This window comes from Ascaphus truei, chromosome 1 (assembly GCF_040206685.1).
Source record: "Ascaphus truei isolate aAscTru1 chromosome 1, aAscTru1.hap1, whole genome shotgun sequence".
Lineage (NCBI taxonomy): Eukaryota > Metazoa > Chordata > Amphibia > Anura > Ascaphidae > Ascaphus > Ascaphus truei.
In genome coordinates, this window is record NC_134483.1 from 494,384,773 (window position 1) to 494,406,433 (window position 21,661).

The 21,661-nt window shown below is 39.2% G+C and overlaps 1 protein-coding gene across 5 annotated transcripts in view; it reads right to left on the bottom strand.

Annotated features, from left to right (window-relative positions):
• LCORL (ligand dependent nuclear receptor corepressor like) overlaps nucleotides 1-21,661 on the bottom strand; it is an 86,223-nt gene that overhangs the window by 14,592 nt on the left and 49,970 nt on the right. For 2 of the 5 annotated variants that reach the window (XM_075568815.1, XM_075568823.1), the window contains exons 2-7: nucleotides 17,948-18,013; nucleotides 17,093-17,172; nucleotides 14,312-14,441; nucleotides 13,581-13,838; nucleotides 7,458-7,539; nucleotides 2,557-6,205 (exon numbers count right to left, since the gene is read on the bottom strand). In XM_075568815.1, the coding sequence (XP_075424930.1) occupies nucleotides 5,182-6,205; nucleotides 7,458-7,539; nucleotides 13,581-13,838; nucleotides 14,312-14,441; nucleotides 17,093-17,172; nucleotides 17,948-18,013 (1,640 nt within the window). In that variant the 3' untranslated portion in view covers nucleotides 2,557-5,181. Of the gene's footprint in view, nucleotides 1-2,556; nucleotides 6,206-7,457; nucleotides 7,540-13,580; nucleotides 13,839-14,311; nucleotides 14,442-17,092; nucleotides 17,173-17,947; nucleotides 18,014-21,661 lie in introns of those variants that run through there. The other 3 variants (XM_075568797.1, XM_075568805.1, XM_075568830.1) reach the window with 2 other exon arrangements.

The window sequence follows — 21,661 nt, forward strand, 5'->3', positions numbered from 1 at the left end:
GGGAAAGGTATACAGGGATATACCAAATAAGTATACATGGGAAGGATGTTGATCCAGGGATTAATCCGATTGCCAATTCTTGGAGTCAGGAAGGAATTAATTTTTCCCCTTAATGGGGTTTTATGTTTGCCTTCCTCTGGATCAATAAGCAAGTATAGATATAGGATAAAGTATCTGTTGTCTAAATCTAGCATAGGTTGAACTTGATGGACCTATGTCTTTTTTCAATCTCATCTACAATGTAACTATGTAATAATTCTAACTAGCTACCTAACCCATTGTAAGATGTAGAAGAGCTGTGTAGATTGCCAAATTGGTACTATTTTGTCAACCACCAGAGGAAAGATACCTGGCAGTCATTGTTACAGATTACAAGAGTAGGCCAGCAATATAAGACCACAATGCACAGTCAAGATGCAGAGCCGTATAGGCTTTCTTCCCCCCCAGGAGAAACAAAATCATAGGGCCACATTAATTAAAGAAGTGCACAGAACAGTTACTATAATGGTACATGATCTAAGTCCTTGGTACTCAACTCCAGTCCTCTAGACCCCTCACCCCACTGGTCAGCTTTTAAGGATATCCCTGCTTCAGCAAAGACTGGGCCACCTGTGCTGAAGCAGTGCTATCTTTAAAACACGACCTGTTGGGGCATCCTGATAACTGGAGTTGAGCACCACTGATCTAGAACATACAATTAAAAAAAAATGATCAGACAATATTTTAAGTATCTGCAGCTTAGAAGATGGGACACACACACACACACACACACACACACACACACCTTACATTAGTGCTTAGTTATAACCTTTCTACTAACCACACAATGTTTCAAACACATTTTCAAACATTAGCAAATGTTTGAGAAGTCCTGATTAGAGGATTCCTAAAAAAAAGTATACAAATTGACATAATGCACATTAACATTTGAGAGTTTTAGTATACAGCTCCAGAGCTGAACTACACTGTTTTCCCATCCGGCTAACCCCCGCACGTCTGGAGATACTTACCATAAAGTTACAAGGTATTTAATCTATTCCCAGAGGAAACAAAATGGCTGCCAAATCTTAGACCAATACAAAACCACATCAATTGCAGTTCACTATTGGATAACCATTTAAAAAGAACCGTAAACCTGCAAGAGATACTGGTAACTTCACCAGTAAGTATCTCAGGAACTGGGGGGTCACTGGTTCTGGAAATAGCACAGTTCAGCCCTGGAGGATCTCCCAGTTCCAGTGTTCTAAAGAGAAAGTGGGATTAGTTAAGGAGCATTGCCACTTTAATGCATTAATGGTTTCCTTGCAGCGTACCTGTATTTCAAAAACTAAGCACAGTAGCACGCAGAAGTTTTTTTTTTTTTTATTTTTTTTTTTTTCCAAATAAAGCAAAAGAGCAATTCTATTTGCTTATTGAACCTGGAATTTAACAGTTTTTAGAAACTGCATTCAAACAACATGCATCCTAATAAGACATTATTAATGGACCAGCCAAGAAGTAGGTTTTCAATGGTTATTCCCTCCAATATGTTCAGGGATAATGATCAATGTTCATAAACTAAATATATGATTGTCCACACAAAGAACATTAAAAAGATCATGCACAGAAAATGAGGACTACATATTCTGTGCTGAGAAGCTGAACACAAAAACTCACCTTTGGAACAGAACCAACCATGAACATACCGTGCCTTGCTTTTACTTGAGAACAAATTTTAACATTTCCATAACATTGTGTGCATTTATGGTTTACTATGGAAAAGCTCATTTGTTTTTTCTATACAGAAAATATACACATTTGCCTCCCAAATTGTATTTTCATGTAGTATTGCATGATAGCTCTACAATTTTATTGTTAACTTGTAATATTTATATTGCATGGGTCAAAAAATTATTTTAGCTTCTTTTACATAATTACAAGACAAAAGACTATTTTGATGGCAATACATGGACTATTTATCCAAGAGATTCATATAATAAAGATGAAAATGTAAATAAAAATAAATCACTGATTTTGCCTGTCAAGTTTAATAATTCACTTTCTATGAATTAAAATTCATACAAAATTTTAAAAAGGCTCTGCACCATATTTTATTTTCTCAGTAAAATGCATTAACTAATTTTTGACTAAAAACAATTAAGAAAGACTATTCCCTTTTAAAATTTTGTAAAAATGTTACATCTAACCTTAGAAATGTACACATTTGGGTGTTTTGCAACCAACCTCAATTACAATGGAGCACTGTGCTCTGCCCCCAATTATTATGGTTAAAAACCAAACTTCATCAATGTTGAAATTTACAAAATATTATAGACCAATCATTGGAATAAATCTAATATTCACACTGTAGTTGTGAGACTGGCAACACCGGTGACATTAGTAAAAACAGGATAAAGAATTTCAGAACATCACGCCCAAAGGATTCAATAATTTCTTGGCGGTGAAGTCAAAATAACCACCATTAATTTGATGTGTGTAAGCAAATCAACAACATTAAAACATTGAAGAGCTTTACAACCAATAATAACCTAGGAACGCATTAACCGAACAATTAACTCCATACAATCAGGTTTGGCTTTATAAACACAAAGAAAACAGAATTACAGTACATTAACAACACAACAGTTAGATACATGAAGTTCATTAGAAAATATTATAATAAATAATTCATGAATTATAGTGCAATTGATTTATGCATAAATATAACTCACTGCCTGAAAATCGATTTATATTAAACAAAATCTTTCAAAAAATAAAATAAAAGGCAGCCACATAGTTTTACTAAATTACTGTAAATGGAAATGCTGAAATGAAAAATCAAAGTACACAAACTGGTGTTTTACTGTCAACAACTAAACAATTTTCAGTAAGTTAATATACAATGTAATATAAAACTCATTAGCTACAAGAAATGTTTTAAACAATTTTATGGAGAAGTCTTAAACACAGAGGCACCTTTTTATCTCATTTTCTTGCATTTTCAATATAAAATTTCAGAAACATTAAAATAAGCAGGAAACTTGAAGGGCTCGTTTTATTTCCTTAAGTTTAATAAAGGTTTGCTCCATTTCGATTTGTAAAACTACAGACTATTGAATAAATGTATTTAAAAACAGGATTCAATTGTGTCACAGAAAAGCATTTGATTTAATTAGACATTTTTCTGTGTATGCAGAACCGGAAATATTTGTATGCAAAACTGAAAAACAAACATTTGTTTTTACATTACGAGTACTTTTATTACTGCAGTCTAAAATAGATAAAACATCCCTAGAAAATTAAAAATAAATAGTGGTAGTACAAAGCTGCAAGTAGCAAGGTCATCAACTTTAAAAGTAGTGAAGGCTGTTACTAGTAGCCCAGGGGTGGGCAACTCCAGTCCTCAAGGGCCACCAACAGGTTAGGTTTTAAAGGATATTCCTGCTTCAGCACAGGTAGCTGAATCAAAGACTGAACCATCTTTGTTGAAGCAGGGATATCCTTAAAACCTGACCTGTTGGTCCATGAATACTGAAGTTGCCCATCCCTTTAGTCCCTGATAGTATGATTCCTGCAAGTGACAGGCATTTTCAATTACCTACATTGAAAAATTGCTTGCTAACCGTCATTATACACAATTCATAGCAAAACACTTCATATTGCCTGAGTTGAATGCTCAGCATATTATTAATTAATTGAATAGGAAACTAAAAACGAAGTGACCAGATGCCAAGGATCAACGGCTTTTTATCAGACACTGCCCTAATTTACAAATCTAGGTTTAATGATCAATGGTAGAAGCATTTTGAAACCATGGTGGGGGGGGGGGGGGGGGGATCTATACACAGAAAAACATACAAAAACGAAAGAGAAGTGTAAGTGCATATTTGCCAAATGAAGTTGTTAGCATGAAATACTTCAATTTGAAGAGATATGGGATATATGAGAAAAGTGTTTTTGTTTTCAATTAGAGGTAAACAGTGTAATTGCCTTTAAACCATTACAATGGAGTGGAGTGTTCAATGAACGTATATTTGAAATTCGTTCGGTAGAAAAAATAAAGTAAATTAATTACCCGAGTTAACTGCAAAACAAAGTTCTAAACATTCTCAAACTATTAAATATGTACATTTATCAAAACCCTGAACAAACTGCAAATTTGGTTTTTAGCAAAATAATGAATAGGCCCATGAAAATGAAATTGACCAACTGAAATTGTTTCTGAAATGTCACAGCAGCAAGATACATTACAGTTACTGTACATTGAGGTTCATCAATAGCAGGAGTGTGAAAACCCTTGAAAAAACAAACAAACAAAAACAACATCAACTAACCAGAATGTTTAACCCAAACAGCCTTAACCTCCCGATCTTGTGCACATTATGAACATGCTCTAACCTGCATTCAAAGATTTGCTTCATAGTTTAAAAGTTAATCTTCCAAACAAGTTTTTAATAAATTATTTAAATAAAGTTACATTTGTATGCTCGATAGTTCATTTAAAGTCATATTTATGGTACATTTCTATACCTACTGAGACCGGAGTGTTTTTTGTTTCCCATTAGTGTCAGTCCCCATATTAAAAGCTTGAAATAAAATTCAGTAGTTTTTTGTCTTGGGAAGTTTTGCTAAGAATTATACATTTGTAATATTAAATGATGCTCTAATCCACTTTCATTACCTAATGTTAAACTAACTTGTGTATATATAAATTCAGTGGATACTGAAGTGCTTTTAGTCAACGTTTAAGTAATACTGCACACATCCACTGCCACATTTTTTTTTTTTTACTTCCCATGATTTTATCATTAGGTACAGTAATATTTTAAAAGCATACATCTAAACTTAAAATCAGAATGTTACATATTCTAAAACCATAAATGGTAATCATTGGTGGATTTTTCTTTTATACCAAATTTGGGTACGTACTGCAATGTGTCATGTGTCAACCAAAGTTGTATGCTGTTAACTACAAAACAAAAAACCTGAATCTCATCTATTTATGCAATTAGTAAATTCAATACAATGTATCAGAATTAAGTGTGGAACAAAATAATTCGTTCCACAGTGAAAACCCTGAATAAACTATTTTAAAGGCATGTATGTGGTTTTTGAACTGTATCATTTTCATGTCTGAGTATTTTTTTGTCACTTGTGTACAGTACGTGTATATTAATACACACAACTAAATTCACAACTAATCTACATAGGCTTGCTGCCGTTTCTGGAGCTGCCAGTCCCTGAATTTGTCACATTATACAAATCGGTATCCGATAAGCGAAGTTTTTTCTTCGGTGGATTCTTCAATGTTCCCGATCTTTCCTTAACCTTGTATTCTAAAGTGCTGTGAGGTACTCCATATATCCCTTGTGCTTTGGAAACACTCATTCTCCCACCCATTACCATAGCAATTGCTTCTTCCATTATGTCATGATTGTATTGTCTATACCGGCCACGCTTTTTCCTTGGCTGTTTATCTTTTCTATCATCGTCTGGATTGTCAGAAGATGTACCCACTGCTCCGTTCTTTGTATTAAGACACAAAGGAGAAAGGTCCCCATGAAGAATGTAGGTGTCCACGTTTGAGCGGTTTATACTTCCAGAACATTCAACTTTGTTTTGCTTGGGGAGTATATTTTTCAGTTTCTGAAGAGCTGAACCTTCCAAAACTGTAGAGGTTTTAGTAACGTGATACATAACATCCAGAAGACCAGAAGAGTCAGGCTGTGGTTTGGGCACAGAATGTACTCGTACCTGAGGAATTTTTAACTGTACAGTAGGAATCGAAGATTCGTAACGCAAACCTTCCTTTTTTTCTTTGAACTGAGCAACCATTCTCTGTAGAGTTAACTGGTGGAGGTAACTGGAAGCTGTTGGGAGTTTCAGTTCTGAGGTTTCAAGTAGACTGAATTTATTTTTTTCTGTGTGCTCTGCCTGAGCCTTTGCCCACAGGGCTACTTTTTGCAGAACTGCACACGTTTCTGTATTGTCTTTATATAAATACCCATCGTTAAAATCTGGAGTCGTGTTTTTAAAATACGCAGGCTTGCCTGCTGGTAAGGCTTTTATGTGAAGTAGTAAAGTTTTATGAGGTATGCCATAAAGTATGGCAGCTTTATTAACGTCCAGTGTGCCCAACTGAATATCTTTCAATGCTTTCGAAAGCAAACCGTCTGCAAACTCAGCACTTCGTTCCACATAGTCCCCTCTGTCTCTCTGTCGTCTCCTGGATGAATGGAATGAAACGATGGTCAACTGATGCATGAGACGTGCACACAGGTATGGAAGGGGATGGTCCACTCCTTTATTAAACTCCTTGCTTAGGTAACATCACCGCTTCTGACAATGTTTCTAGTCAAAAGGTGGCAGTTAGAGGTTATAGGAAACTTTACACTTCTGCTTGGACAATGTGTCAATCATACGATGGCTTCTATAACAGAACTTGCAAGCGTTCAAAAACAATTGGTAAATATTTGCCTATTTGCAAGAACTTTCCCTTTGTGCATGCTACTCCATTTGACAGTTGCGTGCAGAGCCAAACTTATACTTTTACTTATGCAATTAGTAAGTCCTCAAGATTCAACTTTTGTTAGTAGAAACGGGACGTTACCGCTAAACAAGTAATAAAAGAGTAAACCCCCTTTTATAAGATTTGCGGCAATAACACAAACAATGCACAACACATTTTGATAAGCTCTGTGTGACCAGTATTGCACGAAGAAGCAACACTATTTACACATTTAAAAAGCACAAAAATATATGAATGTACTACAATAAATCTTTCAGTGCTACAGGTTTCATTTGGGATACAACAATTCTCAACTTAATATGAAAGTATACAGAGATCATCTTACCAAAGATGACTATAAATGAGCAACTGCCATCAAGAACTATGTTCTGGTTAGCTACACGTTTAAAATGTCTAATGGATTAAATAACTTTTATTGCATATACTTTAAAAAAAAAAATCTTTTAATAATCCATATAATAAGAGTATGCAACCTTTCAGAAAAATAGCATAATTTTAGCTTTTATATTCTTCATGTATTAGCCTATATTTATAAAGTTATGTACCAAGTGCAGAAAGAATTAAATTAAATACACAAGTAAAAATACGAACAAACATTTATTTTGTACATTGCGGTCGTGCAAAATGTATTTAGATTTCATATAGAATATATTCATCTTGTAAAATGTATTATATTTTAGTAGGATTTCTGTATTTTAGTGACATGAACTAAAGTTTGGTGATGGTCTGTAGAGTTCTTAAAAAATCGTAAGGGGGAAAAAATACAGTAACCACTAAAAGTATGCAACAAAAAAAACACAGAAAACAGACCGAGCACAATGGAAATTCGCTACTATGTTTATGCATGGATGCAAAACAAATGTGGAGCTGTATGGCCAATACTTTTTGCAAAATAAAAAATAAAGGTTACCATATTTCTGTCCCAATGCAACTGTATTGTTTTCCTTACCCAAGCTTTGAACTCTTCAATTTTGAGATCTCTTCAAGTCCATTACGATTTGCTTTTGTAGAGAGATCCAACACTCCATCTCCTGCAAAGCAGAATACAAATTCATAGTTATATATGTTCTGTAAGATTCACTGCAATTTTTGTTTTTTGAATGAGGCTGTAAAACATGGATTATTTTTTTCCTATGGTGTATTGTTATGCATTTATGGTACAAATAACTGCCCTCATGCTTGGAGAGTTGGTGACGTCACCGATCTCAAGCATGAGCGTGCTCAGCGGTAGTGTGGCCGCAGCCTTAGTGAGGACTGTCAATTCACGTTGAGCCAGGTAGGTATATATGATAGGATACCAGTTTGTCTAGAATAAGCCCTGATATCATGCGAGGGGAAAGAGAGGTCTCTAGTATACTAGTCTAACAGAACTGCATATTAATAAGCGCTGTTATCTTGGTAATGCTGCAAACTCACTATGAAAGAGCTCCATTGGCCGCAGTACCAGCAGCATCTCTTATTGTGCATTCTCCTAGAACTCTTGCTGCCTCTCCCACTCACAGTTAATCACCCCCATAAACTAATCTGTGGTTTTCTTAAACACTGCTCTCGATTTCTCTAACCCTGTGTTTTTCAAATAGGGGCTCCTAGGAACTCTTCGGTATCCCCAAACATCCCTAAAAGGCTGCCAAAATATTTTCAGGGTCATTTGAAAATGGTACCAAATACAGAAGAATTTACAATATATCTGATCTCAGACACGCTATTAGAGAGGTTTGAGGTTCCACAGAATTTCAAAATTACAGGATTCCTTAACCAAAAAAAAGTTATGATAAAAAAAAGCTCAAACCATTCCTTCAATGTTTCCTTTGATAGTCGCTCATCCTCTACTCCCATTTCCTGCTAGTGTCTCAGAGCCGTACTGAAGACCATGGTTGGATCATTAACCTAAAGAAAAGCAGGCTTGTGCCAGCTCAAGACCTTCAGTTTCTAGGAGTCATGTTCAATACATAAGGCTGGGCGTCACTACCTACCCCCAAAGGCTCACATGATTATTGGGGCAGTGTGTTCAGACAACTCAGAAAACCAAAGACGCAATTTATGCATCCAATAGGTCTTCTCAGCTCAGTCCCAGACATAGTTCCTTGGTCCACATTTCACCTCTGACCACTGCAGAGAAACGTTCTCGTGTTAGGGGGGCATCGTAATCCCAAGCCAATTTCTACACTCCCGTTGTTACAGGCACAAGACTCAGTTTGCATTGGTGGATCTAAATCAAAAACTTGCAAAAAGGCAAGTAATTGATTCCCCTGATCTGAACAGTATTCAAGACCGATGCAAGCCTCTTTGGTTGGAGCGCAATTTCTCAGGATCTTATGATCGAAGGACTCGTGTCAAGAAAATCATCAAACAACAAAAAAGGTACAAGCATACGTGTCAAGACGACCAGAGGACCATGGCCTGGGATGTGGTTCTCAATTCCTTGGGACTTTCAGCTCTGCTACATTTTCCCTCCATTCCCTTTTCTACAGCGGGTGATGAACAAGATCCAAAGCTTGAGTTCTTCAAATAGCCCGATGTTGGCTCAGTGGAACATGGTTTGCGGACTTGACAAAAGTTGTCACTACAGTAGCTGTGGGTTCTCCTGACATCTCTGGCATTGTGGACTTCATGCTCTCCACTATACCTACACTGCCCATGTCCACCAAGCCAGTGTGGAAGGGGTTAGCTGCATGAGGACAAGAGTCACTTCAAAGACCAACTGGAGTCAGCCCCTCCGCCCGCATGTCTGACTGAGGTAGTGTATGTTGTCATGTTCTTTTAATTTCCACAAAGAATCTCTGGGACATAACACCTGAGTCGCCCCAAAGTAGGCAGTCAAAGGGTGTTGCTGTTTGCTAATGTTACAGCTGCTCAACTGCTTTCGAAAATCACCAACCCTCTCATCCCCTGTACCCAATGTCAACTTACCTATAATTTGTAAGCTCGAGGCAGGGCCTTTTTTTCCCCTTTAGAATAATAATATTATTTTAACACATTGAATGTCTATTCTACCCCTTCTAAAACAAATGTAATCCTGTAAATGTTACTTATGCCCATAATCATCTGACAGTCCATTAAATATCTGTACACTGAAGGTGCATAGCCTTTGTTCATTTAATGCAACAATTATTATAATTGTTTTTTTCCCGTTTGTCTCTCGTGTAACAAAATAATTGTATTTAATTGTAGTTGTTCTAAAAACCAGACTGTGTAAAGTATTGTGATGCCTCCTTAAGTGGAGGCCTGTATTTTACTTTATATAAAAAAATAAAAAATAATAAAATAAAACAAGATGGTTTGTTTCCCCAATCCTCAATTTTTGAAGTTGACGGCGAGGAACGTTAAAGGATTTCATTGAGTGCACAGGGATTCTCCAATGATGTTATATCCACTCTTATACATTCCAGAGAACATGTGACTTTATATCTATTACCGAATCTGGAAAACATTTATACTATGGTATAAACGAAGAAAGGTGGAACCTTTGACTTGCAGCTGGAAAATCCATAGTATGCTGGACTGCCTTCAACAAGGATTTCAAAAGGGTTTCAAACCAGCATACGTGTCAAGTTTCTGCATTGGGCACATTCTATCATAAACAGATTGCCCTGGATCCTATGATTGCTAGTTTTACGAGAGCCATGTCTAGAATTAGACCTACAATCGGGATTCGGATTTCTCCGTGGGATTTAAATCTGGTGCTGGAGGAGTTCGCTTCATCCACCTTTGAACCGGTTCCCTAATTTGCTACGAAGTTACTCACAAAGGCTTTATCCTGCTGCGAGCCATCCTTTCTGATAGACCAGGATAAGATAGTGTTATGGACTAGTAAACATTTTCAGACTAAAGTCGTGTCAGATTTTCAAATCAGGAATATATAGTTCCCTCATTTTGTCCCAATCCGACTTGACAGAGAACGTCAGTGGCATAATCTCAATGTAGTTAGGGCTCCAACATCATAGGTGTATAGAACGGGTCATATTAGGAAAACCTCTAGGTTCTTCATACTGTTTGATGGAACCAGAATCGGTCAAGTAGCATCTGTTGCCTCTGTATCCAGATGGATGAACGACGCCATTACTGAAGCTTGCAAGTCACATCCTTTAGATTTGAAGGCTCGTTCTACCAGGGCTACAGCAGCTTCCTGAACAGAGAAGACTCGGGCCTCGCCTCAAGACATTTGAAAATTAGCGACATCGTTTTCGTTAAACACTTGCTAAACATTACAGGGTAGATGTTAAATCATCTGCAGATGCAAGGTGTGGTAGGAAGGTGCTTCAAGCAATGGTTCCAACTGCAAGTACTCCCTGCCAACAGTTCTAAAAATTGCGCTGGGACATCCCATTATAAAGACCAGGGCTCGACAAATGCACTCGCCCGCAAGCCAGGGGCGAGTGCATTTTGGCCGCCTAATCAACATGCTCGTCTTAAAGCCCTTTAAAGCATTTAAAGTTTGAAATCCCAACCCCCTGATTGGCGAGGCATCCTCTGTCCCCGTCACCCGCTCTTCGTGACTAATTGGTGCGACGCTCACAGCACCTGCACTCTCACCGCCGGTCCCCCAGTCTCATAGCAACACGACCAGGGCCCTTCTTTTACCCCTAGCGCTCTTGATATTGGAACGGGGGAGGTAAGTGGCAGTTCTTTATACTTGACATTTAGGATTGCGCTGAAAGGAGGGAGAGAGGATCGGGCGGGCGCGCACACTCACCAGGGGAAGGGGTGAGAGGAGTGTGTAAATGGGAGAGTGTGTGTGTGTAGAGAGACGGGGTGACGGGGGCAACGGGAGGGTATAGAGAGATGGGCCAATGGGAGGTGGGGGGCAGGCAAGAGACAGGGGTGAGGGTTGGGGCTCCCCAGAATTTCAAAATTGAATTCTGGGGTTCCCCAACCAAAAAAAAAAAAAAAAAAGTTGAAAACTACTGTTCTAACTCCCTGTTCTGACCACCAGTACCACGAGTACTGCTGCCCCTCTCCATATTGCACCCACGGCGGTACTGCTGCCTCTTTCACCCTCGGTTTGGAGCTCCGGTCCAGTTAATTCCTTCACTGTCACATTACCCATTGAGATAATTAGGAAGAAATCCTCCGCACTTGTGACTGTCGCCCACCCCCTGGCGCCTGTGCCAATTGCTTCTCCGCCTCTCTGCAGCCTCCACCTCCTCCCTCTGCCCCAGCCGCCACTCGTTATTGTGTGGGATTGGAGGGATTGTCTGGTGTGGCATTGAGGAGATTGTGTAGGATTTGGGGGTATTGTGAGATTGGGGGGTTGTGGGGCATTGGAGGTGGAGAAGAGAGAAGTGGGAATTGAGGGAGAGGGGAAGAGATAAGTGGGGTCGAGGGCAAGAGGTGGGGGTCCCCCAGTTTCACAGCACCGAGCCGCCGATCCCACAATGCAGCCTGCCCCCCGCTGTCCCGGTTTCACAGCACAGTGCAGCCGGACCCCGGAGCCTCCTGACCCCCAGGCCTACCCCACAGCTCATGTCTCACCGCACAGCCCTTGCCACCGCCACCATGTCTTGGGATGACAATGTGAAGAACCTGGTGAATAAGAATTGTCAGGACGCGGCTATAGTGGGGTACGGTCGCTCCGCCTGCTCCGTGTGAGCCTGTCACCCACACTCCTGCAGCACAGATGGAAGAAACTAAGTATTGCAGGGAACTGCTCATGCAGACACTGTTTCTATCCTATGGGACTGATTCATTAAACCATGGCTTATGCTTTGCCATCTCACTATATGAAGAGGTTTTACATGGAGAGGGGTACATTTGCCACTCAGGTCATTGAAGAGGGGTGTTCCACGGCACGGTTCTGTCTTTGCCCCTCTCCCTCCCTCCGACCGGTCTCACCGGGGACTCATTGACCTTTGCACATGTGCAGCCGCTACGATCGATCGTAGGAGACACGATTGGACTGGATCACACTCACTTTTTCATTATGGAAGAAGTTTGTTCATGATTCATATATTTTTCTGTCTGTGCAGTTATATGAATATCAAGGTCTTCCTTTTTGTAAGCTTTTGAAGAATTTTCTCCCTGAATCTAGTTCCCACTGTGCAGCACTGGTCTTTGAATTTTTTGTTCTACTTGTATCTAAGCTCTGTGCAGCAGAGACCCTCTGTGCTGTTTTGATGTACTGCGCTGCATAGAAGAAAGCTATATATTATACAACAGATATCTTTCCAAAAAAAAGGTTGGACATCTTTTTAGAAAGGAAAAGTATACAGGGATATACCAAATAAGTAAACATGGGGTAATCGGATTGGCAATTCTTGGAGTCAGGAAGCAATTTATTTTTCCCTTTATGAGATATTATTGGATAATATTTCACTGGGGTTTTTTGTTTGCCTTCCTCTGGATTAATATTCTGTAAGTACGGATATAAAATAAAATATCTGTTGTCTACATTTGGCCTATGTTAAACTTGATGAACTTATGTCCCCTCTCATCTATGTAACAAGGACTAATTGTAGTAAAGTATAAATGTAAAACAATAAACTTTTCAAAAACGAATGTTATTAGTTCTTATTAGAAATGTATTCAATTTTTAAAGTGGGGGTGTGGGTAGGTGGCGAGTAGCTTTTTGGGTAATTTGTCAAGCCCCGATTATGACTGCCATAGAGGATGTAAAAGAAATAAAGGAACATACCTTTCGAGATTTCATTTTCTTAAAAAGTTCTCTATGGCAGGATACTTTCCCTCCCTTATGTCTTATAATTTCAAGGGAAGCACAAACCTTAATAATGAAGAGAACGGACCAGAGATAGGAGACGCCACCTTATATGGGGCAGTTTTAGGAAGTGCTTGTCCTACCTCAGCTGGTTAGAGAAGCAAACCCATTATTATGACTGCCATAGAGGACTTTAAGAAAATGAAACATCAAAAGGTAAAATGTCTATTTTACAATGCTACGGAAAAAGTTGGAGCATTAAAAATAAAGGAGAACAATAGGTGGGCACTTTAGCTGAGGCCCTGAACACTACTACTGTATACAAAAAAATGAAACGTAAGAGAAAAATTACTTTGATTTAATCACCTAAACATGTAATAACCATTAGCCATCATCTCGCAAAAGGTAATACAATCTTACCTTGCTGAAAATTATTTTCTTGAATACGAGTCACAGTGAGGTCTAAGGGACCATCTTGCTCTTCCTGAAGTGAGCACTGTGTTTGATTCAATTGGATGCCATTACAAGTAAGAATTGGTTCAACCATTGATCCATCACAATCATCTTGACAAATCTTTCGGCTTTTTGAAACATATTCGACTGCAAACCGACGTATCATTTTTTTCATTAATTCCTGAGCTACAAGTGGAATGTTGGGATCACAGTTCTGAGGAAGATCTGGTGGGGAAGGAGGGGGAGAAGGTAAAGCATTTTAAAGTAACTGCAATTGTATTTCCTGAATTAAACAATTTGTAATGTACATTTGCTTTTACTTCCACCATTCGTTGATTCTGACCAAATGTTTGATTCTATTTGAGACATGTACCAATCTAGATTTGTTCTTTTGTAAAGACACTAATTTTGATATTTAGAACATCACTCATTAAAGAAAATAAGTAGTTAATCTGCTGCTCAGCGTTCCATCGACTGACACTGTGCCTTAGTTTTAACTACAACAGCCTTAGTTTTACCCTTAGTTTTTTTTACCCTTACATTACCTTAGTTTTAACTACAATACCTCCGAAGTTTATCCCCTCTGAATATCTACGTGTTTCTATAAAGCCCTGATGTAAATTATAGTTAGCGTTCAGCATTACTCACAAACTATACGCAAAAAATTTAAAATATGAAATACCATGTGATTGACCTACCTTTCTTTTGAAAGAGTGCATTTAAGTAATTTTCTGCTTCGCATTCAATTTTCTCAGTGTTGAACTGGCCCTGAGATATGAGTTCCTCTGTAGGCGTGGACTGTGCTGAACCAATAGAAGGTGTGCAATCCTTGAATGGGGAGAAAAGAATTTAAAAAATATATATTATTAAGAATGAAACTGTAATATAAACAAAGTGAAAAAAATACATATTACAGCACCAGACAAAGGCAGCCAGACTTGACTAAATAAAAATGTTATTCAGCCAATACCGTAAGTAAAGGACAATGAATCCTCTACCGCGTTTCGCAGCAAACACGGGTACTTTGTCAATTTGTTGTCCTTTTTTACTTATGGCATTGGCAAAATAAATAAGATTTTTATTTAGTCAAGTCTGGCTGCCTTCGTCTGGTGCTGTACTTTGTATTTTTTCACTTTGCTGCCTTTTCTACCTTCGGATGCACAGTGCTGAGCTCCCTGTAGATTTCACCTGCAAGTAGTTTCTTCCTTGTCTTGTCCACTATGCCCCATTTATTTATTTATTTATAAAATATTTTACCAGGAAGTAATACAATGAGAGTTACCTCCCGTTTTCAAGTATGTCCTGGGCAGAGTTAAGACAAATAATACATGGTTACAAATACAGTTACATAAATGAACAGGATATACATTATATACAAGACATTGCATGCACAGTTAAAGAAAATATATGTTATGGGCGTATGTAACAGTTACAGACCAGATTAAAATGTGAGACATTGCCTCCACTCGAAGCACTCTGCATTTGTCCATTATCTGTGGAGGGGGACGGGAGACTTTCCTGCACCCCGGGGATGCTAAGCGATTGGTGTTAGCCGTGTGAGGGGGTTATGTCCCTATTCCCTCAGTAGACTGTGCAATTGAGGTTTATGCTGTACTCATTGGCTTTACTAGGATTATTATTTTCATGATGTTTTTAGGCATGTGAAGTTTCTATTACATACTACTCACCACTTAAAAATCAAGGGACGCATATATCCTTTATATAAGATTATTTTGTTATGCATTATCTTTTTGAAGAAGTTTTTAACTTTGTATCAAGTTTTGCTCTTATGCAATTTTGTCCACTATTTTCACGAATCTGTAATGTCACTAAAAAAAACATTTAAGAGCACTGGTCCCAGGACAGGTTCCTAAAGTACTGCACTAGCCACCTTCCCTTTCTTTGAGTGGGCTCTATTGACCTCTTCAGTGCCTGGTAGACATACAGCATACGTCAAAAGGGTGGCACTTATGTTGTACACTGCACGTCATGGTGTTTTGCATGCATTTACAATTCATTTTAACTAAAGCGACGGGGAGACCCTTTTCTTCCATTGACGTCAGCAACTCCTAAGCTATCAGGACAGTGATCAGGTGATCATTAGTGCCAGAGGGTCCGTGGCCAAAGGTAGTAGAACCTCCCCATCACTGCAAGGGGTTAACCATATCATCTATTCCTCAACTAACAGCTTATCCATTTAACAACTTTAGGACCCAATCCCAGGCATTGCAATTTGCAGTCTATCTGGGACAGTGTGAAACTCTTTACTAAAATCTGGGTAAGATACATCTACTGCTTCACCTTAACCCATGACCTTAGTCATGTGTAGCCTGTATGTACAATGAGTGGGTTGTCACTTTAACCACAATAATGTTACTTGCTTAATTTGTGTACTCTGGAATACTTTGTGATACTAGGGCTCAGCCCATGCGCGGCAACCCCGTTCTCCGCAATATGACGGGTTCCACTTTTCTGCTCTCCCTCCAATGAAGCTTCCATTTAATACCTTGTGTCATCAACTCTTTCCATCTCTCTCCTCCAGCATTTTTGCTTTCTCCTCCTATATGTCAACGAACCCTCTCTTTCTTCGGATGCTTTCTGTCTAAACTTTTATTGCTGTCTGACTCTTGATAGATCTGTAATTTTTAACCCTTAGGGGTCCCCAAGATGTAGTAGCATTCATATTCACACAAAATGTCATAATATACTGTATATATATATATCAAACTTTTATTCTATTTGTGATCAACAGATTTAGTGGGAGGCAATTATTTTCAGTGTAACAGTTCTCTAAATAAGTTTTTCATGTTTGTGTGCATTGTGTCATACTTACTGTTTTCAATTATTTTAAAAAAAAAAGTTGGAACTCTTTAAAATCATTTTTTGACTCCATGGAACCACTTTGAATGGTTATCCAGGAGTCGCACTACATTTTTATAATAGCTTAATCCCAGGTTTCCAGAGAAGCCAGGTTGAAAACCAACGTATTGCAGGATTTTTAGATGAATGATCCATACAGTTGAGGTTGGTGCTTTACACTATTGTAAGGGACGCCGCAGAGGTAAGGACAGGAGACTTGCGTTTGGAAGAATAAACATAGGCTTTTATTTAGCCCAAGTTCAGCAGTACCTCATTTAGCTTCTCTCAGCCAAAGGGCAAAATGTAGCAGGACAACAGCAACAGAACATTTACCAGAATAACACTAGCAAGACAGACACTGACTGAGGTCTGTTTTATATCTGCAGACCAGGAACAGGCAGCACCAGACGGACTTTTAAAGGCACCAACCCTGGTGGCTCAGTGATCCTGCCTCCACCAGGCAGGAGTTAACTATTTGTTGGCCACCCTGCTACAGTTATCTTTTTCTGTATTTTTCTTATTACATGAATTGCATGAAGAATGCCTAATCTGCTATCAATTGTGTTCACAAATTTTCAAGATGTAGAAAATGGAAAACGTACTGTCCTAGGAATACTTACGTCGTCTGTATCTTTTCGAAGGCTACATAATGAACATTGATCATCCAGACACCAATCAACCAGTTCTTCTGGTTCACAGTCTAAAAAAAACAAAGCACACAGATTTTTTTAAAAATATTTTTAAATGGTGAGCTTCAACATGCAAGTGTTTACAAAATGTTAATGTCTTTTAATTCTCTCACTACCAGTGGTATACAAGTTAATGTTAAATGTTATTAGCAGAATGGTGGTGGTGGCCAGAGTTGTTTGTAATTCGGGCAACTCATATGTAGCCTACAGATGCAGTCAGCAGATCAGTGCTCATGGTCGCTTTGTGGAGATTTTATGCGCGCGCGCGCACACATACACACATACATATATATATGTGTGTGTGTGTGGGCACGCAAGATATTAAATATCGTATTTCCTCGATTCTAAGACACTTTTTTCCCCCCACTTTCACATGTCTGAAATTGGGATGCGTCTTAGAATTAATGTTTAAGAATAATTAAAAAAAAAAAAGTCTGCAAGGGGGCGCTGCTTGAGCAGCTGCAACGGAGATGTATACAGCGCCCGGCTCTGATCACGGATCCCGCCTCTGCTGGTGAACTGCAGGAGATGCAGAGGGGATCAGCCACAGCGGAGATGTAAAGTATACAGCGCCGAGCATAACGTTGTACTATATATAATGTAGTGTGGATAAATGTATGCTGGAAAAAAAAAAAAAAAAAAGTACGTACATTTAATGTATTGCTTTTTTTTTGCACCCTATTTTTTTTTTTATTAAAATCAAGGCCCCCTTGATTTTAGAATAGAGGAAATATGGTATAACTGTGTACTATACATGTAATGCATTAAAAAAAATAATCCAAATACCGTCAAATAAACTGAGGTCTCTACGTAATCCTGCTCCATACAGCCCTTCTAAGATGCTCTCGAAACCTGTAACAAAGAGAAAAAAAATTAAACAAATGATTATTCTTTACACTTACCACAGTACTTTCATTCATCCCGAGAAAATATAGCTCTACAATACAATCTATTGAAATGAAAGATTAGGGGATTTTTTTTTTGCTTCATGCATCATCCTTTCTATATGAAATGTGGCAAAAGTTTATTTTTGCAACTTTTTCCTATTGTGTGTAGCTCAATTCTATGTTCATGTGTACTAACCTAAAAAGATACTTTAAAAAAAAAAAACCTCTCAAACTACTGGTTAAGAAAAAAAAAATGTTTTTTTAGTGCTGTCCCTGTAGGCTTTGTAATTCCTCTCCCTGAATCCCTTTGCTTTGCTTTGTCTTTTCCCGTTGCGCTCCCTCCCAAGTGCCATCATCAGGCTTAAATGAAATCCTGCTTGAAAGCTATTCCGCCTGCCATGTTAAGCTATCACATGTAGCAGAGATTTTCAGAGGGACTTCCTCCAACTAAGAAAGGTTCTAGGACATTTAAGAGGAACACCAAAACAAGGAAAGCAAATTGTGTTCATTTTTAATAGTAGAGTTTTTTCTTGCACATTGAATGTCCCTGTTATGCAACACGTTTTAAAAAGCAAGTTTGAAAACTGTACAATACATTAGGGATGAAACATTAAATTATCAGAACTTTACAGAAAAAGTTTGGTTTTCTCCGCGAACAATAGCCTCATAAGTCATTTTCGACATGAACCATTACATTTTACACTCGTGTTTGGCAAGTAGTACCGACATCTTTGGAAACCAAAAAGGGTCCAACGAGTTTTGCCCAATATAATGGACAGTGTTATCTTCTATTATAGGCTAAAGCAGTAAAATTCAGGGCATTATTGAAAACCCTGCTCTCTAATTGGTTAAAATTCCAGGCATTATCCACAGTAATGCCCTGAATTTCAGCAGCTTGCAAAATGCAGTTTTCAATCTGTTTATTTCCAGCCAATCAGCTTTCAGAACAGCTGAGACATGGCAGGGGATTGGTTTGAATTAAGTGAAAGCTCTGAGACATGGCAGGGGATTGGTCAAAAAGTATCAGCCACGGTTTGACTCCTCCCCCTCCCAAGCTGACTGAGATTTTCTGAGCAGATTCAGTTGGGGGGGAGAGACTGCAAAGAAGTAAGTGTGTTGTGTATAGAGGTGCAGTGTTGTGTGTGGGGGGGTAGGGGGGGTGTAGAGGTGCTGTATTGTGTGTAGAGCTGGGGGGAGAGTGCAAAGTTTAGTAAGTGGCTGCATAATTTATTGTGGCTGCAGTGTGTGTGTGTGTTGTGCTGTTGTATGTGTAGCAGCAGTTTGTGTGAGTGTAGAGCTGGTGTGTGTGTGTGTGTGTGTGTGTGTGTGTGTGTGTGTGTGTGTGTGTGTGTGTAGAGCTCCAGTGTGTGTGTGTGTGAGTGTGTGTGTCATTAGCAGTGTTTATGGGTGTAGCAGCAGAGTTTGTGTGTGTGTTTGTGTAGAGCTGCTTTGTGAGTGGAGGTGCTGCGTAGTGAGTGTAGATTAGGTGCTGTGTTGTGTTTAGAGCTCCAGTGTGTGTGTGTGTGTGTGTGTGTAGAGGCACTGTGTTGTGTGTGGTGTGTGTGGTGTGCTGTTGTGTGTGTGTGTGTGTGTGTGTGTGTGTTGTGCTGTTGTATGTGTAGCAGCAGTTTGTGTGAGTGTAGAGCTGGTGTGTGTGTGTGTGTGTGTGTGTGTAGAGCTCCAGTGTGTGTGTGAGTGTGTGTGTCATTAGCAGTGTTTATGGGTGTAGCAGCAGAGTTTGTGTGTGTGTGTGTGTGTAGAGCTGCTTTGTGAGTGGAGGTGCTGTGTAGTGAGTGTAGATTAGGTGCTGTGTTGTGTTTAGAGCTCCAGTGTGTGTGTGTGTGTGTGTGTGTGTGTGTGTGTGTGTGTGTGTGTGTGTGTGTGTGTGTGTGTGTGTGTGTGTGTGTGTGTGTGTGTGTGTGTGTGTGTGTGTGTGGTGTGCTGGTGTGTGTGTGTGTGTGTGTGTGTGTGTGTGTGTGTGTGTGTGTGTACACAGAGGGGGGCGGCAGTGTGTGGATATAGATATCTGCAGTGTAAGAGTATATAGAGGTGGTTTCATGTATTTACCATTTTATTTGAATAAAAAATCTATTTAACTATACAAAAGTGTCTATTATTTATGAAATAAGCATACACTTATCCTATAATAGTAATAATCCCCTCAGAACAGTGCATTACTGACCAATAATGCCCTGGCTGGGTTAAAGTCCCTCGGCTTCGCCTCAGGCCTTCAACTCTTCCAGCCAGGGCATTATTGGCCAGTAATGCCCTGTGCTTCAAGGATTATTACTTAATTATAAGCTAAAGCTGTAAAATTCCAGGCATTATTGAAATCCCTGCTCTCTGGTTAAAATTCCGGGCATTATTCAATCAGTAATGCCTGGAATTTTGCAACTTGCAAAATGTTTATGTCCAATGTATTTTTTTCCAGCCAATCAGCTTTCAGAACAGCTCTGAGTCAGGGCAGGGGATTGGCCATGAAGCAGAAGGCAGTGACTCCTCTCCCTCCCTCCGTGAACACAACTGACGGACTTAGTGTAATTGAGGAAGGAGAGAGTGTGTGGCTGCAAATTAAGTAAGTGATGCTGTCTGCAGTTTATTTGTGGCTGCAGTTTCTGTCGTGTGTGTGTGTCAGCAGTAGCAGCGTTTGTGGGTGTAGCAGTAGCAGTGTTTGTGTGTGGCAGCAGCAGAGTTTGTGTATAGTAGCAGTTTGTGTCTGTGTGTAGAGCTGCTGTATTGTGTGTGTGATAAGATAGATATAAAACCGGTGGAGGTTTCTTGTTGCCTTTTTCACCCACCATAACTTAAAACGTGATGATAGAGATAGATGTCTACATATAAATATATACAGCTCAACCCCGTTATAGCGCAATCCGCTATAACGCGGTTTGAGCATGGACCCCGAATTTTAAAAAAAATAAAAAAAATGTTTGCACACTGAGCACACATTCACAGCAAACTACATACACACAGCACACTGCACACACACTGACAGTCTTACACAGTCAAATACACACACTGTCTCTTTAAGGGAGCTTGCTCTCGCAAGACGGAAGCGGAAGCAGAGACAGGGAGAAGAGCTGCCAGATGCCGGGTAAGTGCTGTTTGCTGTTGCTGCTGCCCCACCGTGTCTGGGAATGCTGGGAGAGTTCTCAGCTTTCCCCCTCCGGCGGACACGGTACCACCACAAAAAAAAATAAAATAAAAAAAATTAAAATAATAAAAAAAAATTTGGCTGCCATTTTTTTCCCGCGACCCCGTTTATAACGCGGTGGTCGCGGGTGGCCCCCGAGGACCACGCTATAACGGGGTTAAGCTGTATCTATACATACACACACACACACACTGTGTGTGCGTGTGCATATATAGAGCTGCAATGTGTGTGTACATAGAGGGGGCAGCAGTATAAGCGTATATAGCAGGTGCTTTAATGTATTTATCATTTTATTTTAATAATAATAAAATCTATATAACTATACAAGTGGATCTATTTATGAAATAAGCCTACATTTAGCCTATAATAGTAATAATCCCCTCAGAACAGGCCATTACTGGCCAATGCCCTGGCTGGGTTAAAGTCCGTCGGCTTCGCCTCAGGCCTTCAACTTTTCCA